Genomic DNA, 27,783 nt, shown 5'->3' on the forward strand with positions numbered 1-27,783 from the left:
CAGTAAACTTGTTAGGATCAAGGCTATAAAATCGATTAGCGATCAATTAAATTGTGTTTGTTCATAGTGTGATTAAGGGGGTCCCAGAATGACAATATAGACATAAACAAATGGTCTCATTGCTGAACTCATAACTTTAGCCGAGGGTTGAGTGAGTCCTGGCAACATGACATTGAACATTGTCAGCGCAAAACCATACATTTATAAGCATCAAGCTCTAGGCACTCTTCATTCTAGTGTGGAAAATGGTTGGAGTAGTTTTGTCCTTCCCTGTCCAGAGATCCCTGCTTACACAGCACGACGTCATACATCTCGTTTCAAGGAACACCTTCTGAAATGGTAAGCGATGTGCACTGCAGAGGCCTGCTATGATAGATATGATTGTATTGTGGAGTTAAGATTCCCTCCATGTTATTTCTATCTCTTTCCCGCAACTGAGGTGTCATTGAGGGCTTCCTTTAGCACTTCAATTGGCACTCATCAAATTCCTCAGCATCACAACAGGAGTGCAGGCTGGTCAATGAGAAACAGTCACCAAAAAGCAATGCTCAGATGATCCTAAAAAAGACAACAGAAAAAACAGAGGTAGAGATTCCAGAATCCAAGCTTGGAAAAATCTGTTCCAGTATTTGGAGTCAAACCTCTTCATTTGCTCGTTAGGCAGCAGCCAACGAGAAGTGAAATCAGGTGTGAGGTGGGGCCAAAACAGGTCAGGATTTTCACTTTCTGAACTTGGAATTTCCAACTACTGTCAAATATCCACATTTTTCACATTATTTAGCAGAACTATTACCAATTGTGTCTACATACAGGCCTACAATAGACTACGTAATAAGTTGAATCCGGCAAATAGAGTTGTATGTTGAATCTTTCTCTGGATTAGTAAAGCAGAGAATAAGTGCTGATTGTCTGGTGGGAAGCGGTAGTAAACTTGAGGTATATTTATGATACAACAGCCTTTTGGCTCGAGAAAGTTCCAGTAAAATCCTTTCCAATGGTCACAACAAGTGGTAAGAAGGTAGGGTCATGTTCATGTGAGGGCCCAGAAGGGTCCTCCCTCGTCCAACTCTCCAACTGTCCTTGTTTTCTGTATTACTTATTTGGTCGTGAGAGGAGACTGAAGACCAGGAGGAACTAGCTCAACTCCACCTGTAGAGGCGCTGCTGCAGCTGAAGGGTTAAAGACTGTAGATATGGATGTACGTAAACACAGAGACCTTCTTCTGTCCCTTGCATACAACTAAAAGCAAACAAACACATTAAAAAGAGGTAAAACTGATTTAGAAAAACAAAGAAAAAAACCTCACAGTGAAAAATACAAATAGTTTTGTACTGTAAAGTGCAAGTATAAAAATCGATATATATAAAGGTATGTATATATATATATATATTTATATATACATATATATTTAAATCTCAAGATCAAGTCCTAAGACACGGTCAATGGTCTTTCTTTTGTGTGGAAAAGTGCCAGTTGAAAATAGCACGGCTTAACAAAGAACAAAGTAAGATCAACACCATGGGGCGGGTCATGTGACTTTGGCTTGTCAGGTGACTCAGCTCCTCCGCGAGAACACGGCCACCTGGTCCAGAGCCACCGGGTAGTCCTGAAGCAGCGTCCCGCCGTCAAACACCTCGGCGCTGCGGCTGTCCTGCCACTGGAAGCCCCCGTCAGGTAGGTAGATGTCCCTCTGCATCGCACCCCGCTCCACCACCGGCGCCACCAGCACCTGCAAGCCAACACCATCCCCGACGCCTCCATCAGAGGCTCTAGTGTCTGATGAAGGCGCTAAACTGCTCAACCTGAACCGCTGAGCTCCAGGAGCCCAGCGACAGGTTAGATGTTTAATCTCACTCCTGGCTCTATTTTATAACAGCAATAACAGTATTTATTGTGAGAAAACCAAAACCTGGGACATTTTGTGGCCAGGGAAATGCAAACAATTTATCAGATAATAACAAAGGAGATTTGAGGGCAATCCAGGACGGCTGGCAAGCCTTCTCCCTAACAACCCTTCTCCCTAACAACCCTGCTCCCTAAAAACCTTGCTCCCTAACAACCTTGTTCCCTAACAACCTTGTTCCCTAACAACCCTTCTCCCTAACAACCCTGCTCCCTAATATCCTTGTTCCCTAACAACCTTGTTCCCTAACAACCCTTCTCCCTAACAACCCTGCTCCCTAACAACCTTGCTCCCTAACAACCTTGCTCCCTAACAACCTTGTTCCCTAACAACCCTTCTCCCTAACAACCCTGCTCCCTAACAACCTTGTTCCCTAACAACCCTGCTCCCTAACAACCCTGCTCCCTAACAACCTTGTTCCCTAACAACCCTTCTCCCTAACAACCCTGCTCCCTAACAACCTTGTTCCCTAACAACCCTGCTCCCTAACAACCCTGCTCCCTAACAACCTTGTTCCCTAACAACCCTGCTCCCTAACAACCCTGCTCCCTAACAACCTTGTTCCCTAACAACCCTGCTCCCTAACAACCCTGCTCCCGGGGGAAGATGGAGTTAGGATGTGAAGGAGCGCGCACCGCATGATAAACACGACCTCTGGTTACGATGCCCGACGCCAGTTCTCATATCTCTCGCCGCCGATTACGCGTATCAAGTGCACCTGTCTGCTGACAGTTGCAACCCAACTCTGGCCTCCAAAACCGCCATCCAGTGCCCTCGTCTCTAATCTGGGACCCGGCAGGGCTCCTACGGGACAGCAGAACCTCTTGGAGGGGACGGAACCAAGCCTGGGCCAGGACACCAGAAATGGCAAAGGGTGGGCTTTTTCATTACTTAGATATTCTATTGAAAGTAAAACTCAATGAAGCACCTGGATGGAGCTTGAAGAAGGGTATTCTTTAAGTACGCTGAGCTGGTTTGGAACCATTTCATGCTCTTTATTACAGTTGACCAATGAGGGCCGGTACCCCTATACGTTTCTGATCCCGGACTCTAGACCCCAACAACATTGGTTGAAACAAATATAAAGCGAAGAAGGTGAAACCCCCCGGTGTCGCGGGTTTGAGCTCATCAGCCGTCAGGCTTTAAATTATCAAAAGGAGGTCTTCCTACCTCGTCTCCGATGAGGAACTGGTCGTCGATGGTGAAGGTTGCAGGGTCGTTTGGGTTCAGCCACCACATGGGCCTGTAGATGGGGTGCCTAGTGAGCAGCCACTCCTCTGAATACTTCTCTATCAGCGGGACCACCAGGTCCTGGTGCAGCGAGATGTAGGACCGGGTCAGGTTCAGCACCTACATACACAACAAGGCCGTAGGTTGAGGAAACCATCGTTGTTATTGTTCGTATTGGCAGGTGAACGTTGTATCTTGTCCAGGACTGGAATCAAGAAGGTCTCTCGTCTAACTGAGCAGAAACTGGTTATGAACTAAAGATGTTGTTCTTATGTTTCTATAGTGGCTATTTAACTCAGACCATCTGGCTGGAGCTACTCTGTGTGTTTGGAGATCATTGAGCAAAGACAATGTTAATTTCTGAACTGGTTCCATCTCTCCGAGGGACAAAGAGTGGTTTGCTGTTGACTTAGTGGTTTAGCATTGTCCTCGAGTCCTGTCTGTCTCAAAATAACTCTGTATTCCTGGGGTCACATCGTCCCCCATGTCCGCTGCCTAACAGGAACCCTGACCGCATGCAGAACAGCGTGTGTTTTAACGAGAGCAGATAGAAATCATTTGCAGGAATAGATTCAGAATCATGACCCGGTTAGAGACTTATTGAGGAGCCAGGTATTTATGTGGTGCTACATGTGGTTTTAGTGCTATATACGTTTCAACGTGGCCTTTAAACGTGATTAGTCTACAACCAGCATATTTTCCAAGGAAGGTGCCACATTCAAATTGAATCATTTAAATCAGAGAAATGCTTTGCTTTTGTGTAAAATCCTCCAAACCGTGTCAAACTTGTTATTTGAATGGCCATAATAAAGTATTTTTCCAAGACAGCTTCATTTTGGTTGGTGCAGAGCGGCTGCAAGCTGAAGTGGAGTCATAACTCCCTGCGACAGACCCTAACCCACACCAGATGGACCCCCTGCGCAGGTGAGGTCAGGAGGGAGCTGAGCAGTGTGTGTGTGTGTGTGTGTGTGTGTGTGTGTGTGTGTGTGTGTGTGTGTGTGTGTGTGTGTGTGTGTGTGTGTGTGTGTGTGTGTGTATGAGTGTGTGTGTGTGTGTGTGTAGGGGTGGGAGTGTGGGGTACGTAGGAAAATCAGGGGACAAAGGGTCAGCCGGAGTCTTTTCTCCACAGTGGGAAACATATTTGTATCTGAGAACCCCTGGAATCTGGGTTGTACGCTGGACCGTCCTGGCCTGTACTGGACTGGACTACACTAGACTGGACCGGCCTGGACTGTACTGGACTGGACTAGACTAGACTGGACCGGCCTGGACTGCACTGGACTGGACTAGACTAGACTGGACCGGCCTGGACTGTACTGGATCAGTGCAGGAGTGAACTGGACTGGAAGGCCTTTAAAAGGCTGAAGGTCGGGGAGAATAGCCCTTCAAGTTCTACACACTGAGAGGAGGAGGAAGGGATAGAGGAGGAGAAGGAAGAAGAGGAGGAGAGAGGAGATGGAGGAGGAAAGATGAGGAGCAAGAGGTGGAGGAGAGGGAGGATATGGATGAGGGGGGGAGAAGGAAGGGGGAGGAGTAGGAGAAAGAGAGGGGTGGAAGGAGGATGGAAAGGATGGATGGAGAGGAGGAGGAGAAGGAGGGTGGAGCAGGAGGTGTTGATAGTCCTAGGAACAGTGTCCCCTCCTGCTCCTCTCCACAAACACACCTTCTGGCCCGGTGCCATGGAGGAAACATCTCACTGCACAGCGTGAGAACGCAGCTCTAGAGAAAACAATCAGTCCTCCACCGACCCAAACACAAACATCATCCCTCATCCCAGCAATAGAAAAACGCTTTGAATCGTGGTGTTAGGGTATATAAAATGTGTTCAGTACAGAGAACCAATGTTGTTCTAGCTTAAGGGAGCAGTGTTGTCTATGCTACTTATTGAATTGGTTTGAAAGCTTCAGAGCACTTGTACTCTTTCTGCACATGGTCACTTTTTCTATTCATTCATTTTCTACGCAGCGCTATCCTCCCTGCTACAGCAATGGGTCATACACTTGCATACTACTATATAGACTTTTAATATAATATAAGCGAAGACAGTAAACCTATTTCATTTTAAGTGCCTTGCACATGGCCACTCTCCCTCTTAGCTGGGGTCCAACCGACGGCCCCCCCAGACAGGAGCCTACCTGCTCCTCTCCATAGACCCAGGGCGGGGTGTGGAAGCTGAGGACCGGGAGGAAGGCAGCCACCTCCAGCCACCTGATGAACAACTCTTCATCCGTCACCATGTCTCCCGACAGAGAGCCACCTGGGAGGGGGTGGAAAACGGTTTAAACCCAATAAGGACTACTTTAAATGAAAGATCTGGCCATTCTTGTATATGTGAATTCATGTAGTTAGTAGTGATGCTGGCGATGCTATTCATACTAGTCATGCGATGCTAGCGGTGCTATTCATGGTAGTTATGTGATGCTCGTGGTACTAGCGATGCTAGTCAAGTGATGCTAGTGATATTAATGATGTAGAAAGACTAGTGATGCTAGTCATGTGATGCTAGCGATACTAGAAACGCTAGTGATGTAGAAAGGCTAACGATGCTGATGATTTTAGTGAGGCTTGTTAGCCTATTGATGATAATGACGACCAGTAGGAGTTGAAGGAGGAGACCCAGTATTACCTACTGCGTCCGGGAGAAGGAAGTTGTATCCGAGGAGCGTGTGGTGCAGCAGCGAGGGTATCAGGCCCCTCAGACCCAGGGGCCCCCACTCCGACTGCAGGGCGGGCATCCTCACAAACACAGGCTTGTGGCTCGACCTGCGAGGGAAGAATGGGGTAAGGCCCGGACATCATCCTCTCCTCCGTATCACATCTTTATGGTTTTTGACGATCAATATGGATTGACATTGAAGAAATAAAAAAGATGAGAGGTAGATGATGAATGATAAACTATAACTTCTGTAACGCTACAGACAATGAGATCATATCTTTTTGACAGTGAAACCCATCTTAATCATAGAACAACAACAATAATGGCAGCGCATTGGTCTTTAAGACATGCTTTGTTCTCCTTGCGGCCCCTCGCTCACCGGGTCCCAGCGGTCATGATGGCCGACTCTCCCATCCGGGCTGCGACGTCCGCCAAAAGACCGATGTACCGCTCACCCCCCAGAGGCCGCAGGGGCCCCGGGCCCTCGGGCGGGCCGGCCACGGCTCCCTCCAGCAGCACATACTCCATGGCCACGAGGTCTTGAAGGGCCCCCACTCTGTCCAGGAACCAGCCCACCCCTGCTGGGCTGGTGAGGTTGAGCTTCACACAGAAGTGGCCCCCCCACTGACTCAGCACTGGGATCTGGAGGAGAACAGAACCTCTCTGAAGCTCCATGGACTCATTAGATTAGACTCATTAGACTACTGGAACTTACTGCTCAATGTTATTGGGTTTAAATGCAAATATTAGGGCTGGAGTTCCGTGAGGGCAAGGCAGCCAGAATGATAGACAGATGCTATTGATAGAGAGAGAGAGAGAGAGAGAGAGAGAGAGAGAGAGAGAGAGAGAGAGAGAGAGAGATGATAGAGTGATAGATATATAGAAACTGATAGAGCGAGAGATAGAGAGAGAGAGAAAGAGAGTGAGAGAGAGAGAGAGAGAGGGAGAGAAAGAGAGCGAGAGAGAGAGAGAGAGAGAGACAGAGAGAGAGAGAGAGAGAGAGAGAGAGAGAGAAGGCATTTTTACACTGCCAAAAGCGGTACGGTTGAGGCTTGGCCAGCCCTGCCATTTCACTGTCTTGCCTCTGTAAAATTGCCTATATCTTGCCTATAATCCCCCTTCGTCAAGGAGCCGGCTTTCTTGGTTCACTGGAGAAGGCGGGGCTATGCACGGGGAGTAGCCCTCTTTAGAATTATTTGTACTTTTATCTGAGTGTAGGCTACAAGTCTTATTCTTATTCTTTATTTTGCTGACCACTTTTTTTTATCTTGACAAAAGCCTAGTAAGGAAAGTTCTTCTGCGTCTGTCTCGTAGTAGATCGCACCATCTTTCAACGTCTTCGTTAAATGTGACTGCATCACCTTCTTTCCCATGATGGTCAGCATCTCGCGGATTTCACTGTCTCTCCAGTTACTACTCATGTTCATATCGCTGTGTTGTCTCTGTTGAAGAAACAACGCAGCAACACCTCTACCCAAGTCCCGCCCCTGGAACCGTGAAGCCATCTAATAGCATTTACATCAAAATGAAACCCCCAATATGTGAGGATCCAAGAGGGTAAATTGGGGTGCGAAATAAAGCCGGTAAATTACCTCGGTCAGTGTAAATGCACTGACCATGTTGGGAAAAAGGCGGGCATAAGACGGGCATATTTGGCAGTTAAAACGTTTAGAGAGAGAGACAGACAGACAGACAGAGAGACAGACAGACAGACAGACAGACAGACAAACAGACAGATCTCCTCACCAGCTGTCCCTGGGGGCCAGAGGGCAGGCTGAGCCAGTACTGCTCTCCTCCGCCCCCTCCGGCTAGCGAGCTGTGGAACTGAGCGGTGTGGATGCTCTGGAACGGGGTGAGGGTGATGGAAATGTTCAGAAGCTTGACCAGCCCCAGGTCCCTGGTCTGTCTCTTGGACAGCCCTCTCTTCCTGCCCGTGAGGTAGTCGTGGTCCTGAGACAGAGAGGGGTCATGGTCAGCAGGCCGTGTTGGTGTGTCTGGTTGGTGTGTTAAGGCCCTGAGTTAATATTGAATTCCACGGTTGAACTTCAAACACAGCGATTACCACAGAGTACAACAGAGTCATTTGTGTGCGGATCATTTTCGGTTAATGCCTGAGTGGCGGTGAGACTGTGTCCCTGCTGACCAGTGGGATTGAGGGGCCATGTGGGAACATTCTGCACACACTGCACCGCTCTAAGCACAATGTGGCACTGCCATTAAGTGCAAACCTGCAATATTATCGGTGCAAACAGCAGGTTATTCACTCATTGGTTTTACTAACCATTAGATGAGTGCTGCATGCAGCGCTCAGCTATTGAGCTTCTTAGCCTTTCTTATTCTTTCTTATTATGTATTGATGTGTCCTGCTGGGTTATTGGCAATGGATATTTTGACCAGAAGCATTAAAACCATGAGTTGATCGTACACTTGTTGGGGGGATGAACAGGCCACAGAGCAGTCTCTGTTGGGGCGTTCCAGACAGATTAGCAAGCATACAACAAAAGGTCAGGTTGCAAATAGGAGATTTATTCTTACATAACGTCTTAGGAACACAAAGGTTAAACTATGGAGGGGGGGTCCATCCGGTTTAGTGAGGATAAACACGTTGTGCAATTTCAACATTTAAGACAATCACACACGCACATTGGAGCTCAACTTTATGTAATGGGATGTCTGAATGTGAGAGCACTAATTCTCCCCAGTCTTTCCACATTGAGACTAAATACTCACTTAGTGTTGTGTGGCGGGTAAATAAAGAACGCTTGTGAAACTAAAAATAAGCAATAGACCGATAGCTTTGATGTCGTTCACAAGACTGTGATGCTGCTCAACAGCCCTGCTGCTCAGACCACCGTTAACTTTCCAAACAAAACCGCTGGACCACAGAGCTCCTGGGAACGAGGCGGAGCTACAGGTGCTCGTCAATCCAACAGCCTGGGACCCAGCGGTGTGCATGAGAAAACAGATTCTGTTTCACCGTGACCCTGTCTGTTCTGTTGTGTTCTCCCCTCCTACTTAGCGGCAGGACACCTGGCGAGGAGGTCATGGGAACATGAGAGGTGAACTCTGGGAAACTCTGTAGTCCCGTACCTATGATGAACTCAGCCTGTGAAAATAAGTGTATAGAGTATATAACACTTTCACAGTTCCTGTAAAATATTGATTCACAACACTATTGTTTAGAACATTATATGTCTGCACTTTTTGGTTAGATGCTAAAGTACTACTAAAGTTGTATTGAATATAATCCACATAAGGACTTCTGTGAGTCTGGTTTATGGTCTCATGGTGTGTAATAGGGTGGGGCAAGTCCCACACAAGTAGGGCAAGTCACAAACATTATCAGTGATAAAGATTTAATGGTATAGTAACAAATTCATTTAATGTACTCTCAACGGAAAACTTCTGTATTGAATAATTTGAAAGAGTAAATTATCAGATGGTCAATGGTGGTATGCTGTCTTGGTTTAGCACTCCACCATTAAGGCTACATTATCTTCCTTTCTATTTGTATCTATTTTTGTATTATAGTGTGCTCTTTACGTATTATGTTTACTGTGGTGTAAGACAAGCAACTTAGATTACGTAATTAAAATACAGCAACAATTTCCATGGAAATGTTTGGTAGAAAACAGCACTCAGTTAACATTCAACGAAAACATTCTAGTTCAGAGAGCGTTTTGTGTCTCTGAATAAGCAGGACACGATTGAACTGTGGATGTAAGGAACACATCCAGTACTGACATAACATAGAACCATTTGGACCACAATTGTTGACAATGCTAAAGGAACTTTTTATTTTGAGGGCATCAACTTTTTATGTGAGACAATTACTTTGCTATGAAGCATCAGTTAAATGTTTTAGGTGAGTAATGACCTTTTGCACATGAGCTATGGTGTGGTGCTGCGCTATATACCTAGAGCTTTTAGAATGTAAACTCTGTTTCATGAACTGAGCAAAAGCAAGTGAGAGAAACTGTCAGTTTGCTGTTGTCTCTATTGAACCCCCAGACCCAGGAACGCATGTGTTCTCCAAGTGAAAAACATGTTGTTCTCCTTGGTGACATTCCAGTGAACCTGTAATCCTTCCCTCTCCCACTGTTCCCCTGGAGTAGACGTCCACAAGAACACCGCTTTCACCAGCCTCTCTGACCAGCAGCCTAATCCCCTCCTAACCAACAGTCCTGACGGACGGACGGACGGACGGACGGACGGACGGACGGACGGACGGACGGACGGACGGACGGACGGACGGACGGACGGACGGACAGACAGACAGACAGACAGACAGACAGACAGACAGACAGACAGACAGACAGACAGACAGACAGACAGACAGACAGATAGATAGATAGAGCCATGGATAGATAGTTTGATGGATAGATTGGGTTGTAACCATGGGCATCAATTCCGCTGGGGACGCGTCCCCACCACTTTTCGTTAAGATTAATTTTGTACCCACCACTTGTAAAAAAAAAAAAAAACTTGAGTTGAATTATTATGGATTATTACACGGCTCTTCTCAATGCTATAGACTGCTCCATTCACTTGCATGGGCCTTCGCAACATTCAACTGTCAATTATTTTTGTTTATTACACGGCTCTTCTCAATGCAGTGTAATGCTCACGTCCAGCACATTTGACCGCTGTCAAGGAAAGTGGATTTTTTGCCTCTGATTCACGTCATCTGTATCACTCAGCATTTAGTCCGGTAATTTATCAACCCCAGCGTATTTGGTTGCTAAGCGACGTCAACGACTTTGGCGAACTATTTCTCTGCTGATCAACGCTACGAATGATAACAAATACATTGTAAAAAGACACACTGTGTGAAGTTATTTTTTCGTTTTGGCAAGTAGCCAATACTAATAATACCAATATTCTTTGGCTGGGATGCAATGATGAGGCATCAGACAATCAAGTCATTTTAGCCTGAATACATAGGTAAAAAGCACCAGAGCAGGTTGCTATCACCATGGACAGCATCAGAACGATAACCTGTTGAACTAAATGGATATGGTGGGCTACACCACGGGATGCATCTGCAGACCACTGCCACATTAATAAAGGTAAGACAGGATATGTATTGCTTAAGATTTGCTGGTGCTGTGGCGAGGTCTTTTGTGTTTTTTGCACTCAAGTGGTCGGCTGTTTTAACTTGCTATTGATAATCGCACAAAGTGACTTTTGGTCATCCTTGCTTTGCTTGAATTCTGGAATAATTGTGGGGGGGAGTGCATGAATTTTTGTCAGAATGCCTGATGTAGGCTAGATTGGATGGAATGCGTGTTGTGAATTGAGAACAGCCAGCTCATGATTTGATACAGCGTTCAGCTGTGCAACAAATATATTTTTCTTTTGCAATCTTGACGACTTTTGTAGTGCTGTGTGTAGCCACACGTTTGCCCCTTCTGAATTTAAACACGCAGTTAATTTCCTTTCCTTGCTCCTCTTGTTTATGTTGTTAGCTTAGCCAGTCATGTCACGTTGTCAACATTGGATACATGGAGCAGAACATAGTGGTTCATATGTCCGATGCTTTTTGGCAACGTTTTCTTCATAAAACGTGCCTGACAGATTTTGTATACATTTTATTCCTTAGTAATTAGATACATGGCTATGCCGTCTTTCAGAACCTTTCATTACCGGCACTAAAGAGAGAAAAAAGAGTGCATCCTCATTGTACCCAGCACTTCCGAATGCGTCTCGGTCCCCAGCACATTTCAAACCAAACTGACGCCCATGGTTGTAACGTTAATCATATGTCAATGTATGACACAATACATTCTATAGGAAATTAAATACGCAGCATCATCCTCATTCATTTTTTTTGCCATACTTTCTATGGCACACAAAGACACAGACAGAACTCATCATCAAGACGTTAGCCTTATCCTTTGAGGAGGACTCAAAGTACCAGAAGGTTCTCACAATGAAATCCTCCAATCTGGATCTCAAACTCATGAAGGCTGGATCCCAAACACAAATTGTGGAGGCTGGTTGATGTATGATGGAACATACCATGTCGGCGAGGAGGGTGGTGGAATGTTCGCTGAGGCTGATGACCCCCTCACTCAGATGGTGTCTCCTGAGGCGGTTTGAGAAGGTTCTCAGTTCCCTCTCCACCTTCACACCCGAGTCCACACTGGCTAGAAAATTCCAGAAAGGTAACCTAAAAAAAAATCAGATCTCTTTATTGATCTTGGTCTAATTAGGAAATTACTCATTACGCCAAACTCTGGATTATAGTAGGAAGAGCAATTAAAGGAACAAATATCCCGGAAAGAGAAGAAGAAAAATAACTGCAAGGCATTACAATCTGAGGACAATTGCAGTTGCATGAATAAAACATATACCAAAACATTTGCATATGTACCAAAAGCAATGCATTTAATGCAGTAAAATGTGCATATAGAAATTAGCAAGAAATATGCATTTATATAATATTTAAATATCCATAAAAAGGCTCTTGGATTCATTTTGACATGTTGCACATATGCATATACACAAGATAAGGAGCCCTGAAATGGGATCTGTTGCCTCTAAGTCACTACGTCGTGTCCATGTGTTCAAAAGAAGCTGAATGTCATGTCCTTTCTATGTCAAGAGGCACGGAGACCCACCAGAGGGTTCTCATGTTCGGCAGCTCCCTGCTTTGCTGGGAGAGCTGTGAAGCTGCCTCCTGGTGGACGGCCTTGACATGGCGGGCCACACACACGCTGTACTGCAGAGGAAGGCGCTCCATGCCGGGGAGCGACTGGAGGCAGAACTGCTGCCTGCTCTCCAGCCCCAGCTGGACCGGGATGTCTGGGGAGAGCAGCACGGCGACACCTGGGAGGACGTAAGGAAACAGATCCAGTCACTAAGTGGAGGGTGAATGTGGATTGGACACTTGGACTGGCTGCTCTCAGCCTTATTCATATCAGCTTTGGATAAAAACATCTTCGCTACGACAAATTAAACAAAACAAAATCATGAACCTAGATTCATGTTTGTAGATTGTAGTTCACCAGGTTATGTCAAAGGTGCGTTAGTGCGTTTGCCAAAGTGTGCAAATTTTCAAAATCCCGTTACATAGCGTTAAATAATGACACATAAACTGTTCTGATACGCCCTATTCAAATAGTCTTTGTTTCTCTGAGTGAAAACTGAATGTTTAATTCTACTAATGAGCTGTAGCCAGGTAGCTCATACTAGACCAATCGTGCAAGGAGCTGGAACATCCAATTAGTGGCTGCACAGCGACGGAACAGCTAAGCATGTGCAACATCCAAGGCTGTATGAACAGAATCATAACTGGATAACCTATAAATAGACAGCAAGACAAGAGGAATCCCTTACACGGTCAAAGACCTCCAGAAAGATTAAGCCGGAGCTAGTTCTACAGAAGGAGGAATTGTCAACGTAAATGCAACATAAGGCGCCCAAACATTTAAGGAATAAAGTATTGCTGCAGATCAAAATGTAGCACGACAGTTTGACAAATAAGCTGTTTTTGTGTGCAGTACAGTAGCGAAACCACAGGTTCAGATAAGTCTGAATGAGTCCGCTGCACAATTTATAGAAACTCGTAGCACCCATTTTGATATGCTGTGGCCTGAACAAGCCTGTGCTTTCGATCAGTTTACAGATTTTATATTTTCCTGTTCGACCTAGCAAACTCCAGAAAGACCCACAGTTTGTCCCGACACTTTTAGAAAAAAGTGAGCCGCTATTGGCCTTAGGATGTGATTGTCAATGGCAGATGTCATTGATGTGACATAGCGTGAGAGTGTTAGCGAGAACGGAGCCGGCACCGAGGCAGAGTGTAGCCTGGGTCAGCGGTATCACCTGACAAGCTCCTCCAGAAGGAGCCTGAGGAGTATGTGGTTGGATGAGTTTACTGTCGCTCCACACCAGCGCTGGTGGAGTGTCTGTTTACCAAGAACCCTGAAAGATCTGGGGAGCACCAGGCAGTGCAAGGAAAGGGCCAGGACTGGAATACTAGGTCAAAGTCATTGCTTATTGTTTGTCCTCCGTAGAGGACGCACACACACTCGCGCAAAAACACATGAACACACACCACAGCACACACACATTACATCATAGCTACAGGGCACGTTAACAACATGCAACAAGCAAAAAACAACAACAATATTAAGACAAATAGTGAGGCGCAGTCACAATGAAGCAACTGCTTAAACATAAAAAAAAAGACTCAAAAAAGTTCATTTAGTCTAACTTGATATATTAACTTATGTTCATGTAACTGAATACTTGTCTGTTTACATGAACATACAAGTTAAAAAAAAGACTGTTCATATAAATCAATCCAATCTCATATTCTATTACTGTGGTAAACAAATCTGGAGGACAAAAAGCAGATGAATCGTCTTCAATACTTTAATGCTTCCAATGCCAACTGAGTCTGTGTCAACCCGAGCCCTGCACTACTAGCCTGAGTATCACAGACTGTTTGAGATTATGTCAAGCAGATAATTGTGTTCACAGATGTAGCTGCCCTGAGAGGAATGCCAGCCCACTCTCAAGTTACCTCCTCCCATTCCTTACCCCCTTGCTGCCTTCCTCTCACCCCTTCCCAAGTCCCACCGTCTCCCAACGTCCCCTGGTACCCTTCAGCCCATGCTCGCTATACCTTCCCCTCTGCATGGCTCTCTTCCATGCCAGCTTGGCCCCTGACCCCGAATAAAGAAACAAATCCTTCATCTATAGACACCTGTCGACCTGGCCAAGCAAATACTAGCGTAGCATGTCCTCGTAGAGCCTAGCCTAGCTGAGCCTAGCCTTCTAACTTCTTGACCCAATCAGTAATGACCAACTTAACAAGATCTCAGAGACGGAAAACCGATCCGGGGATCTCTCCTGGTACGTGAGCCATACCCAGGCCGGACGGACTGCTTTCATTCCCAGTTTGGACGGTTTCAAGCTCCTCTGATGAGACACGATGAGGCAGAGACCAGCAGAATGCGGGACCAACAGTAATGCTCAGAATCAGTCAGATTCAGAGTCAGGAAAATATCCTAGATGTAGCCGGAGAGGGTGTCCTACATGGGTGTCCGATGGGGAGTTTGTGGGAAGGCATAATGTCAAACAGATAGCTGTGACACCTCTACTACCCCTTCCCAAGGTATTAAGTCACAACCTCTGGGTTTATTAGAAAATATATATGCAGCCGTGAAATGTATCTTTTCAGATGTGAGGGCCTTGCTTGCTTTTGCTTGGCAAATTCAGTCCCCTTCATGCAGATTGTAAAAACAAAATTAAAAACAAAGTTGTCTTTTAAAAAAAACTGAGATATTCTATGAATGCCATGACACCTACTGGCTTGTATTTACTTACTGTGAAGAGACACACAAAGCAGAATAAATTCTCCCAATAAAGTTTGGCTTTGGATTCTCAAGTCCAAAGCCAAACTTTTAAACCAGACATGTGGATTTACTCTCTCTCTCTCTCTCTCTTTCTCTCTCTCTCTCTCTCCCACTTTCGCTCTCTCTCTCTCCTTCTCTCTCTTTCTCTCTCTCTCTCTCTCTCTCTCTCTCTCTCTCTCTCTCTCTCTCTCTCTCTCTCTCTCTCTCTCTCTCTCTCTCTCTCTCTCAGACTGCTGATAGCCTCGTGACCCGTCCCAGAGGTCAAAGGTGAAGAGCCAGGCTGACTGAAGGATGGAGAGGGTGATACAAGCTTGGTCCGCAGACCCCCCCCCCTCTCCCTATATTTTATACCCGTTTCCATGATGCTTGCATACCTATAGCCTTCACCAACAAAGTCATCAATGAAATCTCAAAATGTGTGATCTCCCATCGTCTACCAAGATACATTTCCTTTGCAAGGGAAACTTGCTTTCAAACACATCCAACCAAGGGAAACGAACGACGGTTATCGGTTGATGCTGATGTAGTCCGTTTCCGATCAATCAAATTAAAGGTCCCATAGCATGAAAATCACACTTTATGAGGTTTTCTAACATTAATATGAGTTCCACTAGCCTGCCTATCGTCCCCCAGTGGCTAAAACTTGCGTTCAGTGTAAAACGAGCACTAGGTATCCTGCTCGCCTTTGAAAAAATGGAAGCCCAGACGCGCTAAATTGGAATGTGGCCCCATATGTCGTCATAAGGGGCCAAAGTTTCCTCCCCTTGCTCTGCCTTGCCCGCCCAGAGAATTTGGCCCGCCAATGAGACAATGACCTACGACCGTGCGAGCGCCACATGTGTGTGTGTGTGTGTGTGTGTGATTACACACATTAACGCAAGTGTTGTACACTTCTTTGTTATTTGGATAACCGTTCTGCTGTTGGTGTTATGGCGCATAACACGTCAGACTCTCGTCTCTGGTATTTCCACAACGAGACTCGTAGTGAGGGTTATCTCAGCCATGGTTGAGAAGGAATCGGGGGAAAGGAGCTTTGGCTTTGACTCCCTGAAGTACATGAACCACAACATGGAGGAGAAAGGGATTGTTGCCCGCGATTGTCTCCTGCTTGAGCGTGTGTGTGTGTGTGTGTGTCTGTGTGTGTCTGTGTGTGTGTGTCTGTGTGTGACGTCAGCGAGTGAGTGGACTAGCGAGGAGAACGAGCGGGAGGGTATACGTGCTCCAATAGTGCGAGATAAAAATAAAGCACATTAATTTGAATGATTTTTGCTTGTGTGTGATTTATCGCGGGCACGGGTCGTGTAACAGGCCAAATATTAACGGGTATCGGTGGGTGCGGATTTCTTTTTGATATTTTCACGGGTGACGGGCGGATCTGGTGCTGGACATTGTCAGCATCATGGACAGCATCGTAGCTCAGCTGACTAAAAAACCATCTGACCTACCAGATCTATGGATATCCTACCATGCGACTGTTGGGGCTACAATTTTTTTAGAGATACTTTCTCGTGCAGACCCAACCAACGCGCCCAAATAAGGCCCAACCAACTCTGCTTTCCAATATTTTGTTTGTTTCCAATAGTATAGGCTAGAGTCCTGCCCGGGTCCACTGTTTGAGACCCAGCACCAGAACCACTCCGTCACCCGTGATAATATCAAAATGATATCCGCACCCGCCTGGACCCATTAATATTTGGCCCGTTACCCGACCCGTGCCCGGGATAAATCACACACAAGCTAAAATCATTCAAATATATTAGCTTTATTTTTAACTCGCACTATTGGAGCACGTATACCCTCTTGCGCTCCGCCTCCAACTATGAGATGGTTAGTGTTACACCTTTCATGCTGTCGGCTACCAGACCGTAGTCGAGGATCACAGGGGAGAGGTTCCCTCCAGGGCCGATGCTCTCTCGGTGGCAACACCCTTCATTTTGTCCGGCAGTGGGTCTGCTTATAGGTCGGAATATGGTCGGAATATGGTTGGAATGTAGCAGCCACCGATTCTTGATAGGCTGGGTACTTTATTCTTCTATTCTTCTATTATCACAACCGGACTCGTTCATTACTTCACTAAACTGACACGCAGACTAGCGCTCGCTGTCCTCACTCATCCACTCACTCGCTGACGTCACTCACACACACACACACACACACACACACACACACACACACACACACACACACACACACACACACACAATCACACACAAGTTCTGATAAATAAAATGTATAGAAATACAATCCAATAACACAATAACTTTAATTCATTAATCTGCCATTATAAATGCCGATACCGATCGTTTGGAAAATGCCTAATATCGGCTGATAATATCTGTCGATAATATCGGCCCGCCAATTAATCGGTCAGGCTCGAATTGTTGCCCACCATTGTCTCCCGCTGGAGACCCGCTGCCCGCTGCCGAGACGGGGGTGCCTAAGCGCTGCCCGCTGCCGAGGCGGTATTCCCTCCGCAGCGGGCAGCGAGGCTCCGGCGGGAGACAATCGTGGTCAACAATCGCGGGCAACAATCCCTTTCTCCTCCATGTCATGGTTCAGTCTACTTCAGATTGATGGGGACGTTGAAGAACCAGAGACGGAGAACCTGTCGTTTGAGATTCATAATATCGTCTGGAGGTGCACACTGCTTTTGGCCGTGATAATATATATTATATGATATAGATATCTATGTATAATGGGATATTATTTAGATATAGAGCTCCGGGACTCCCGCCGAAGCACCCGGAGTGTAATAGAATATATACAGAACACGGCCAAAGGCTGTGTGCGCCTCGCCATTGCGATACATCCACTGTAAACAGGGGGCATGGTACCGTGGTCGCAAGCTGCTCAGTGCCACACCCCCCTCCTCCTTGACCCGCCTCTCTCTTCCTCATTTGCATTAAAGCTAGACACCGAAATGGCGCGTTTGGGGAAAGCTCAATGTGCGACTGGCTTGTAGTGGCTGTAATTCTGCACCACGGCTGAATTTCGGGAACGTCTTCAAATATTGTGTTAGGGGCCCACTAATATCTATATTAAAGCATCCATAAAGAAGCATGCCATGGGACCTTTAAAAGAATACCAGGTGATGAAACTCTCACCTGCACCGTCTAACTTTCTCTTTTGGAACCTCCCTTGAAGCAGTGGAGGTGATGTAACCAAGTTGTAGCTAGATTTTATTGTAATTATTATTATAATAACAATTGTTATTTTTCATATTATAAATATTGAAGAAAATAAAGATTGTTGACGTGAAGAACAAGTCTTGCCTGTGGTGCTGTGCCCATATGCCTTCATCCGGACAATGTCAGTCTGGAATATGTTCTCATCACCATGCACCCACCTGGGATTTCCCTAATCACTATTCTGCATGCAAACACATCTGGGTGAGGGTGGACGTGTAGAGCTCTGGTCATGGTGATGGTGGATGTGTGGGTGTCTGAGAGGGTCAAGCTTCTCAGACTCTTAGCATAACGCACTCATTATATCACTCCTCCACAACGACGGTACTAACCATGATCACACAGGGTTCCTATCCATTGGGATCACACGGTCCCCATTAGCTGGAGTTTTCCAGCTAATTTTGATTTTGCGATTATTCTAGATTAAACTCAGCATTATCATGTTCTGATTCAATTCAACCTAAAGACTTCAGACGGTGGAAGCTCAGACCTGGACTGGGTGGAATTGCGTTCAGCGTTGGATGTTAATGGGATTTCATATCCCCACGGCGTGTGGTTTCAGCACCATTCAAGCTGTCCCCAGCAGCTCGGGAATACGGTACGTTTAGAGACAGGTGGGCCTACGGAAAGAACCAACAGTTGGCATTCATCTCATATGTCACCCTACTGTACTGCACTGCTGTGGGACATTCCTTCTTATCCTTCACTCTCTTACCCCGGCTGGCGCTTAACACAAGACCCACACAACACAGTCCTCTTTCCATTTTCTCTCTCTCTGTCTCTATCTCTCTCTTTCTCTCTCTCTCTCTCTCTCTCTCTCTCTCTCTCTCTCTCTCTCTCTCTCTCTCTCTCTCTCTCTCTCTCTCTCTGTCCAGGAGTTCTCTCTGTCATGAATAGCTATCACAGTCCAAATATTATCCCCGTGCTTGCTCTGGTAACTTTAGCTACAGCGATGTATGTGTTTGTCTCTGGGTGGTAACCATGGCAACTTCTGGACAGTAACCCCATTTCTTTGTGACCCTGATCAGTGTTGTGTCATCGTGGTTAACACAGCCAATTAAGGGCTCAATAATTTAAATCATTATAAAATGATAAAAACAAGATGTTGTGTGTCTGTGTGTTTGTTTGTTTATGTTTGTTGATGTGTGTGTCCTATTTACTAATCAATTGAATCACTGATCGCGTTAATACACTGAACTCTTCGTCAGACACAGCGTTAGAGTGTATTAAAACCAATCCATAGCCTGTGAGGATCTGAACGGCTGGACGGATGAGAACAATGATCTGTTTCCTGGACTTCATCTTACAGTGCAGCGTGTGATGACACTCAGAGCTACAAATACAACCAGCGGACTTCTTCTTAGGGCGATGACGTGCAGTCCGGAGGCAGGGTGAGGAGAAATGAAGATGAAGAAAATACAGTTTAGGCTTGCACCACAGTTAGGTACACACCAACAAAGATTCTGTCTTATGGTAGCTCTGTTGAAATGAGTCACATGCCCAATGATGTCACATGAAGAGTGTCAGTCATAAGATCATACGCTTCTGGTCTCCATACAAACACCCAGACTGCTGTCCAGCCTGACCCTGAAGCCTCCCAGTACATATAGAGTCAGTTCATTGATTCATTCGCTCTCACTTCATTTTCTAATTCGAAGGACGCTGTCAACAGGCGCTGACCCAAATGCCTCTTGACCAAACAGATACACCTACAATCAATTAGACCTACAATCAATTAGAACAATGAAACATGTGACGGCAAACACAGCCTTCTCATCAGCACTCACCAATAATTTGAGTGCAGTTATTTTATCTTCTTTGAGATAAATATAACATACAGTTAGTCTTATACTGTTGCAATAGTGATTCAACAGACCGTGCCACAGAGGTGGCAGCCCTCTTGGTCATGTGGTCACCGTTTCAAACCTGCCCCAGATTAGATTAGGTCATTTTAATAGATGATAACGTTATGTATGTTTAATTCTCAAATGCCGGCATTATCCGTTAAACTCCTTCAAGATTCAGACACATTATGCTATTGTCTTTCAATCTATCCAGGTCAACTCATCAAGCAACACAATCAGACCCATCAGAGGACCACCTGCTGCCTCACAGGATAGGTGATCACAGGTGTGCCTGAGTGACTGATCCATCATCCAATCAGCTTTGGGCATTGCTGTTTCCCTGCCTGAGCCCCGACCTGTCTGAGCTTAGGCCCGCATTCTGCTGGGAGTGCCTGCATAGCAACGCCGAGACAGTTGTCCTGATTGGAGTCACTTTGGTCCGATGTGTTTTGTTGGTCATCAAAGAATCAATGAGTTAAGCCGGGTACCAGTAATAACTACTAACTACAGCATCCTACCACTAACCCGGGTCAGCTGGCCCTGAGTTAATATAACATACACAACACACTCTGATGTTTATTTGTGTGTGTGTATGCCCTGTCCACACAGAGCCGAAACGGGCGAAAACGATCCGGTTCCGTATTATGCGGTTCAGGAATATCTCCGTAAAGACTCAGATTCATTGCGAAACCGCACCGAGCTGTAGAAACACTGTAGTAAATATTCAAGGCGCTGGTTCTCAACAGAAAAAAGTGGAGTGCATCAAGCCTGCGTGCATACAGCCTGCGCACTGTATACAAACATTCAGTCACAAGGAGATTCAACCTTTTAAATTGAGCAGAAATACTTTTTAATGTACAGTTAGTAATAAAATGTATCAAGGGACTGTATTTAAAGCTACAAAAAGAATACAAATAAAAAAATAAATAAAAAATTCAACGCAACTCTGACGTCACCAAGCTGGTGGGGGGCAATGACGTCATCGTTTGCGTTTCAGGCGTAAAGAATCCTAACGCATAACGCCTTGTTCACACTACATGCGTCCGTCGATGGATGGGGGCTTTTTGATGTATCCGTGTGTTCTTCCGGGTTGTATTACAAATACGATTTCATTGGACAGTGTCCTTGCGTATATTTGCATAAGGCAGTCTGATTGGTAAACGGATCCGTCGCTGCCTGAAAAGTTGAAGATTTCTCAACTTTTTGACTCAGGCCACGGAGCCGACAGAACGGACGGACCCACAATGCATTTCGCGAGCGCCCTATGCAAAGTCAAATGAGATCCGTCGACGGACGGAGGTAGTGTGAACAAGGCGTAACACGAAACCGTATAGGTCCGGATATATTTGAAACCACCCTGGGACATGGTTTCAGAAATGTGCGGTTTCGGCAAAAAATCGGCTCTGTGTGGACGGGGCCTGTGTGTGTGAAAGAGGTGGGTTATAAAGTGGGGGCCAAGCCAACAGTGAGTAGCAGACGTTATTTTGTCACATTATAATTATGGCTTTTAGCAGATGTTGTGTCCTCCTGTTAGCTCCACAAACACACACACACACACACACACTAAGTATATTTATAAAGATATTTATACACATGCAAAGTGGGTGTGATTCCTTAACACGTTGACAGACTGATACACAACTACAAGCTTAATATAATATCCACACACAAATACACAAACATCATAAACAAACGTGCGCACATGCACAAACACACACACTGTACACATTCTTCATCAGTCACGTTAACAATTTACATCCGCCAGCTGTCATTTAACCCCAGAATAAAGTCCAACTGCCCCCAAAAATAACCTGCTCAGCTATTACTGCCCCCCCCCTCCCCACCACACACACACACACACACACACATCCCAGCCCCCAGTCCTCACCCAACCTGCCTCTCTAATAGAAACCAAAGCCATGCCCCGCCTCGCCCCTAAGAGTTAATTAGAGATACTAAAGGTGTTTCCCTTCCCTTTGTTGTCTAAGCTCCCAATTAATGAGCCAAAGACGGGTTATATGTGTCCCGCATGGCCAGCTGTCTGTCGGGTGGTTGAGGTGATAGGAAGGTGGTGGTGCTGGTGGTGGTAGTGGTGGTGGTGGTAGATACGTTGCTGGTGGTAGTGGTGGTGGTGTTGCCGTTTGGGGACCTGGCCTTGAAATGACCCCCTGCCCCCAGTATGGTTTGTAAACACCCAAGCTCCTCCTGGGGATTGCAGGCTGAAGGCAGCCAGAGGGCTGGCCAGTCCACCCGACTGGCTGCACAGAGCACCACCCTCGCTTCACCAAAATTCACTGCCGTTGCTTATTGGCCAGCATGAAACCCAATGAGAAGAGCGCCTACACTCTTCTGTGCCCTGGGCCCATGGGATCTACCTATAGTCCACCAGGCAGCAGGTAACCATGGAACCATCCACACGTTCATTACATACACCTTACTACCACACGCCTTCAACTCTTCCACGACTCAAAGCTGAAAGGGGATTGTGCCTTGACTGCCCTCAAAGCTGTACAATACTCTCTCAGACTATCGACACATCCCAATCCCTGCCTTTTGTGTGGTTTCAGGTTGAATCCTCTAAATACGTAGGATATTTTTGTCCAAGTGCCAAACATAAGCTTGTCAGCACAAGGCCATATGAGGTGCGTCCGAGAGAGGGTCCCACAGTACAACGGTGTGAGTGGATGTGTGGAGCTGTCTGCTGGGCGGTTGATGTCTGCGTCCCAGGACTACTAGGACACTCAGTATAATGCCACTTTTTTTTAAGGGGGGTTAAGCTCCTAGGACGCTCAGTATAATGCAACTGTTTGTGTGAAGGTGTGGAGCTCTGTCTGGCCGGCAGTTGATATAGATGTCCACGTCCGAGAGAGGGTTAGGCTTCTTGGATAAATAGTCACGGTGGGGGCGCATTCCATACGCGGCATCGCTGCTGTCATTATAATGGTCTTACACAATGACGGCACTTAAGAAGAGTCAGAAATGGGTCATGGCCTACACCCCCAGGTCTTTAATACAACTCTGAGCCCAAAGCAAATATCTTTACAAATGTAGAGACATTGTAGAGGCGTCTGTCCGCTCTTGGCTACAACAGAACCTGGCTCAACATGGCGGCCTCCGTGGAGAGGACCCCCTCCCGTTGTTGATATAAAGGACCAAAAGATTATAACTCCAATAGGATAATACACAAATCAAAACCTAATTCTGCCAAGTCTGTTCCGCTAGACTTATTGAAACATACTTTAATTAAAGATGAATTCAATAAACCTTCCCTCCGCTAGATGCCGCAACATTTCTACACACTGTTCTTTTTCCGCTGAAAACGGATCTGGTCTCACAAAGCGTTCAGTGACCATTTCCGTCATATTTCTGACCAAAACGTAGAAAGTTGTTAAACAGGGTGAACAATTTTATAGAGGGGTCGCCTCTATCAGCTGCCCGCTGGCTCGAGGAATCCAATGTGTTTTTTCTAAATGCTTTACAACAAGTTATCTTACTCGAAACAGGGTCTATTTAAACTTTACACGTGCTTTATAGGTACAAAGACCCGACTCTACTTATGTGACCATGGATTTCTCCGGTCTGGCTTACCAGACGATCCCAGGAAGTACCTCTCCAGAGCGGAGCCGTACCCAGCGGGGGCGTCTCGTAGGTCGCTGATGACAAAGGGCTGCATGCTGCTGTTCTGCTGGTTGATGGGCCAGCTCTGGCCCCGCACACTGCCGCCCCCGTACCACGACACGTTGTTCATGGAGAAGCAGTCCTTGGGGGGGAGGGAAAACACACACACACACACACACACACACAAAGACACACACACACACACACACACACACACACACACACAAAGACACACATATATACATAACCATACACACACACACCCACACACACAAACACACACTGACACACACACACACACACAAAGACACACATATATACATAACCATACACACACACACCCACACACACACACACACACACAGACACGCATACATAACCATGTAAACACACACACACACACACACACACACACGCACACACACACACACAAACTCACATTGGTTAGCTATACCATGTAATAATTCTGCAGGTAATGTAACTAGCATTAAGTCATACAAATAAATTGATTCAAATTTGTTTTTCCAAATAAAATACCTGTGGGTGTAGGGGAAGCAGGGTATAAGACAAATAAAATGCACAGTGGCAATAGTAACATATAAATTATTACTTCACAATTTAGTATATGTATCCAAAATAGGTAAGATTAATGATATAGGCATATTAGAAGATGTGACAATTAAAATGTTGTCCAAAATCACTCCAATACATCAGATATGGCATTTCAGGGTCAAACGAGGTACAAGTGAATTGTTTTGTCAGTATATCTGCGATCTTCACGTCCAGTAGAGTTTGGTATTGTTCTGAGCTGAGGTTTTGAGCAACAGGTGTCTGGGTTTCGGAGACTTGGGCTGTTTTATGTAAAAACAATTCTCACGTCACAATCACATGTTAAATCATGCGAGGAATGTTCGAGTGGAGAGAGATTAGCAGTAGGCCTACAAAACATACAGAAGCCAACCGGTGGTTGAAACAACACAAAAAGTTAAGAGGCTAATCACACCGGGACAGAGTCGTACTGTAGGCATGATGGTGTTTGGTGCAATTTAGTTTTTTGTAATAAAAAAGAGGAACAATCAATCTGTAGGCGTGGCTTCTTTACCGCCCACACCTGACTGAAGAAGTATGAAGGTATTATTGTAGCAAAAGTCTTAAGCACCTGTAACTGCAGATTTTGAATGCGTACACTAAAGTCACAGTAAATTTGAAGTCGTAAATATTTATTTTGCATGTGCACTCTAAAGTCACAAATTTGTAACAGTACATTTGAAGTCGTGAATATTTTTTCGATCATTGTAAACACAAAATAGGGTCTACGAGTTCACAAGTCTGTGTTACAGGTGCACAAATCCTTTTTGCTACAACCATTGCAACGCAGTTGGTGCAAAACACATTCGCACACCTGTGTTTCATGATCTGAGAACATGCCCAAAATGTGTGCATTCGTGAACCCAAATGTGAACTAATGCATCAGAAGTTGCACATCTTTGAAACATTTCCTCACAAATGAAATTATATAGATCGCTTTGTTCAATGAGCATTTTAATGAGCGAGCACAAGTCCATCGATACACCTGCTCAATCTGCTGCTACGAGTCACAGCTCTTGTTTTTCTTGCGGATACTTTTGCAACACGTCTATGTGGTGCACGTGTAGCAAAAGTGATTCGTATCCGTCTGAAGCAGAGCGTCCGTGGGCGGGACAAAATTGCTGCATTAACCAATGAAAGTCGCCGGCAGGGGGTGCATTTTTCAAACTACACTGGGACCATCCAAGCATTTCATTCGTTACTGCTGCAATTTTGTCCCGCCCACGGACGCTCTGGCTTGATTTGTATAAGGATACAAATCAATTTTGCTACACATGTACCACCTAGACGTGTTGCAAAACTGCCTGCAAAAAAACCCACAGCTGTGACTTGCACGAGCATATGCGAGCAGTTGTAATGAGGGACTGCTCGCTCATTAAAATGCTGAATTTACATAGCGTTCTATATCATTTTATTTGTGAGGAAGTTGTTCACAGATGTGCAACTTCTGATGCATTAGTTCACATTTGGGTTTACGAATGCACAAATTTTGTTTTTTTGCACCAACTGCGCTGCAATGATTGCAGCAAAAGGATTTGCTGAAAGTCTGTAGCACAGACTTGTAAACTCGTAGACCCTATTTTGTGTTTATAATGGCAGAAAAAATATTTACGACTTCAAATGTACTGTTACACATTTGTGACTTTAGAGTACACATGCAAAATAAATATTTACGACTTCAAATTTACTGTGACTTTAGTGTACGCAAGGGCGTAACTTTTGGTCTACCATTGGGGGGGTTAAACTTGAGGAATATTTATTTATTTTTTATTTGTTTATTTATTTATTAAATCATTTTCTTGTGTAAAAGGTAACATGCCAATTATCCCTTCTTTTACTGATTTTGGCTACTTTTTGACTATTTATGCGATAATGACACAGTAGTTAAATTCAGTGTTTAAGCACTAGCCAGCAGTGGCAGCTTCCACTTTATTGATTTTGTGTGTGTGTTCACTATCTTATGAAAAAAAATCGCAAGAACTTAAAGATGAATCAATTGCATCACTGTATTGGCCCCTACATGCAGCAAATATATTAAGCACAATTCAACTCTCAATGCATCACACAATACAGGGTGGCACACTGGAGTGCTGCTAGCACCTCTCTTCTGAACATGGCAAACTGATTTCACATATTGGTGGGCATCACCAGTTCAAACTAACAAAATCTAAACAAAAGCATGTAAATACAAAAAAAGCCTATCTGTTAATCACATTTTAAGGTATGTTACAACAAGGCTGCAACTTAACACACATACCATACCAAGTATTTGACTAAAAGAAACAGGATGCCATACTGACGTCTATTCTGCCAGCAACTATACTAGTACTAGCAGACTATAGTACACACCTCACATCGACCCTGGAAAACACCTAAACCCTCACCCAGGCAGGTGCACACCTCACATTGACCCAGGTACCTCACATTGACCCGCGCCTGAGTGTACGCATTCAAAATCTGCAGTTACAGGTGCTTAAGACTTTTGCTACAACAATACCTTCATAGAAGAGGTACCTGGTCCAAGAGGTGCTTCATGAACCACCTCCAGAGTGCATATCCATTTACCTCGTATCTCTGAATGGACCAGGTGTTGAACCTTGACCTCTCAGAGTCAAACCTACCCCCAGAGCATCAGAATGACGGTCCATCACAGAGCCACAGCGAGTACAGTACACCCACGGTGAAATACACCCAGTGGCTTCAACACACACCAACAACAATGAAAACTTTAAAACTCCGACATGCATTTTTCCGTATAACACTGTGTTTCGTGTATCACCAAAGTGAAGTTCTCAGCAATCGGCGCATTGTCTAAGCGCATTAATAAAGTTGGTTATTTTTTAACACCCAAACACTGAGACTTCGTGGCTGAGTGATTGCAGTGTGCAGTGAAGCGCAGTGCAGTGGAGCCCCGCTGCAGGCCTACCTTCAGCACCACGTGACAGCTGGCCGGCGTCCAGCTCATTCCGTAGCACTCCGTTTCCCCGCTCACATCCAGCGAGATCTTCACCTCAGCCACCGACTCCCACGTGTAGCAGAACTCCGTCTTGTTGAGCCAGCACAGGTTCCTCACGAACGGGACCTCCGTGTCGGGGCTTCCCACGTTCCCCACGTCGATCTCCACAAAGGTCTTGTCCTCGTCCAGGGTCTGTATGACCAGGGACTGGGTCCTCCTCTCCCAGATCAGTCCGCTAAAAGTCCCTCTGAGGATCCAGTTCTTGTTCGGTTGGTCCACCACTTGCCAGTAGATGATCCCGATGGTCATGACAAAGAAGACGGCCACCCCGAGGCAGGCTATCGCCCCTTTCCACGTCTCGTTCATCTCCTTCAGACCCGTGTCCCATGTGCCCTCCGGGATGGGGCTTGGGTTCCTGTTCCGTGCGTGAGGCAT

The 27,783-nt window shown here is 45.6% G+C and overlaps 1 protein-coding gene across 1 annotated transcript; it reads right to left on the bottom strand.

Moving 5' to 3' along the window:
* Window positions 1-1,555: 1,555 nt before the first annotated feature.
* Window positions 1,556-27,783, bottom strand: LOC307080972 (SITS-binding protein; the record flags this gene model as incomplete). Its single annotated transcript, XM_079743960.1, has 10 exons — window positions 1,556-1,729; window positions 3,074-3,253; window positions 5,269-5,390; window positions 5,760-5,896; window positions 6,169-6,431; window positions 7,536-7,739; window positions 11,811-11,961; window positions 12,413-12,620; window positions 23,775-23,946; window positions 27,319-27,783. 10 exons carry the CDS (start codon window positions 27,781-27,783, stop codon window positions 1,556-1,558), a joined length of 2,076 nt encoding a protein of 691 aa, XP_079600086.1.

This window comes from Pollachius pollachius, assembly GCF_949987615.1.
Source record: "Pollachius pollachius genome assembly, chromosome: 9".
Classification (NCBI taxonomy): domain Eukaryota; kingdom Metazoa; phylum Chordata; class Actinopteri; order Gadiformes; family Gadidae; genus Pollachius; species Pollachius pollachius.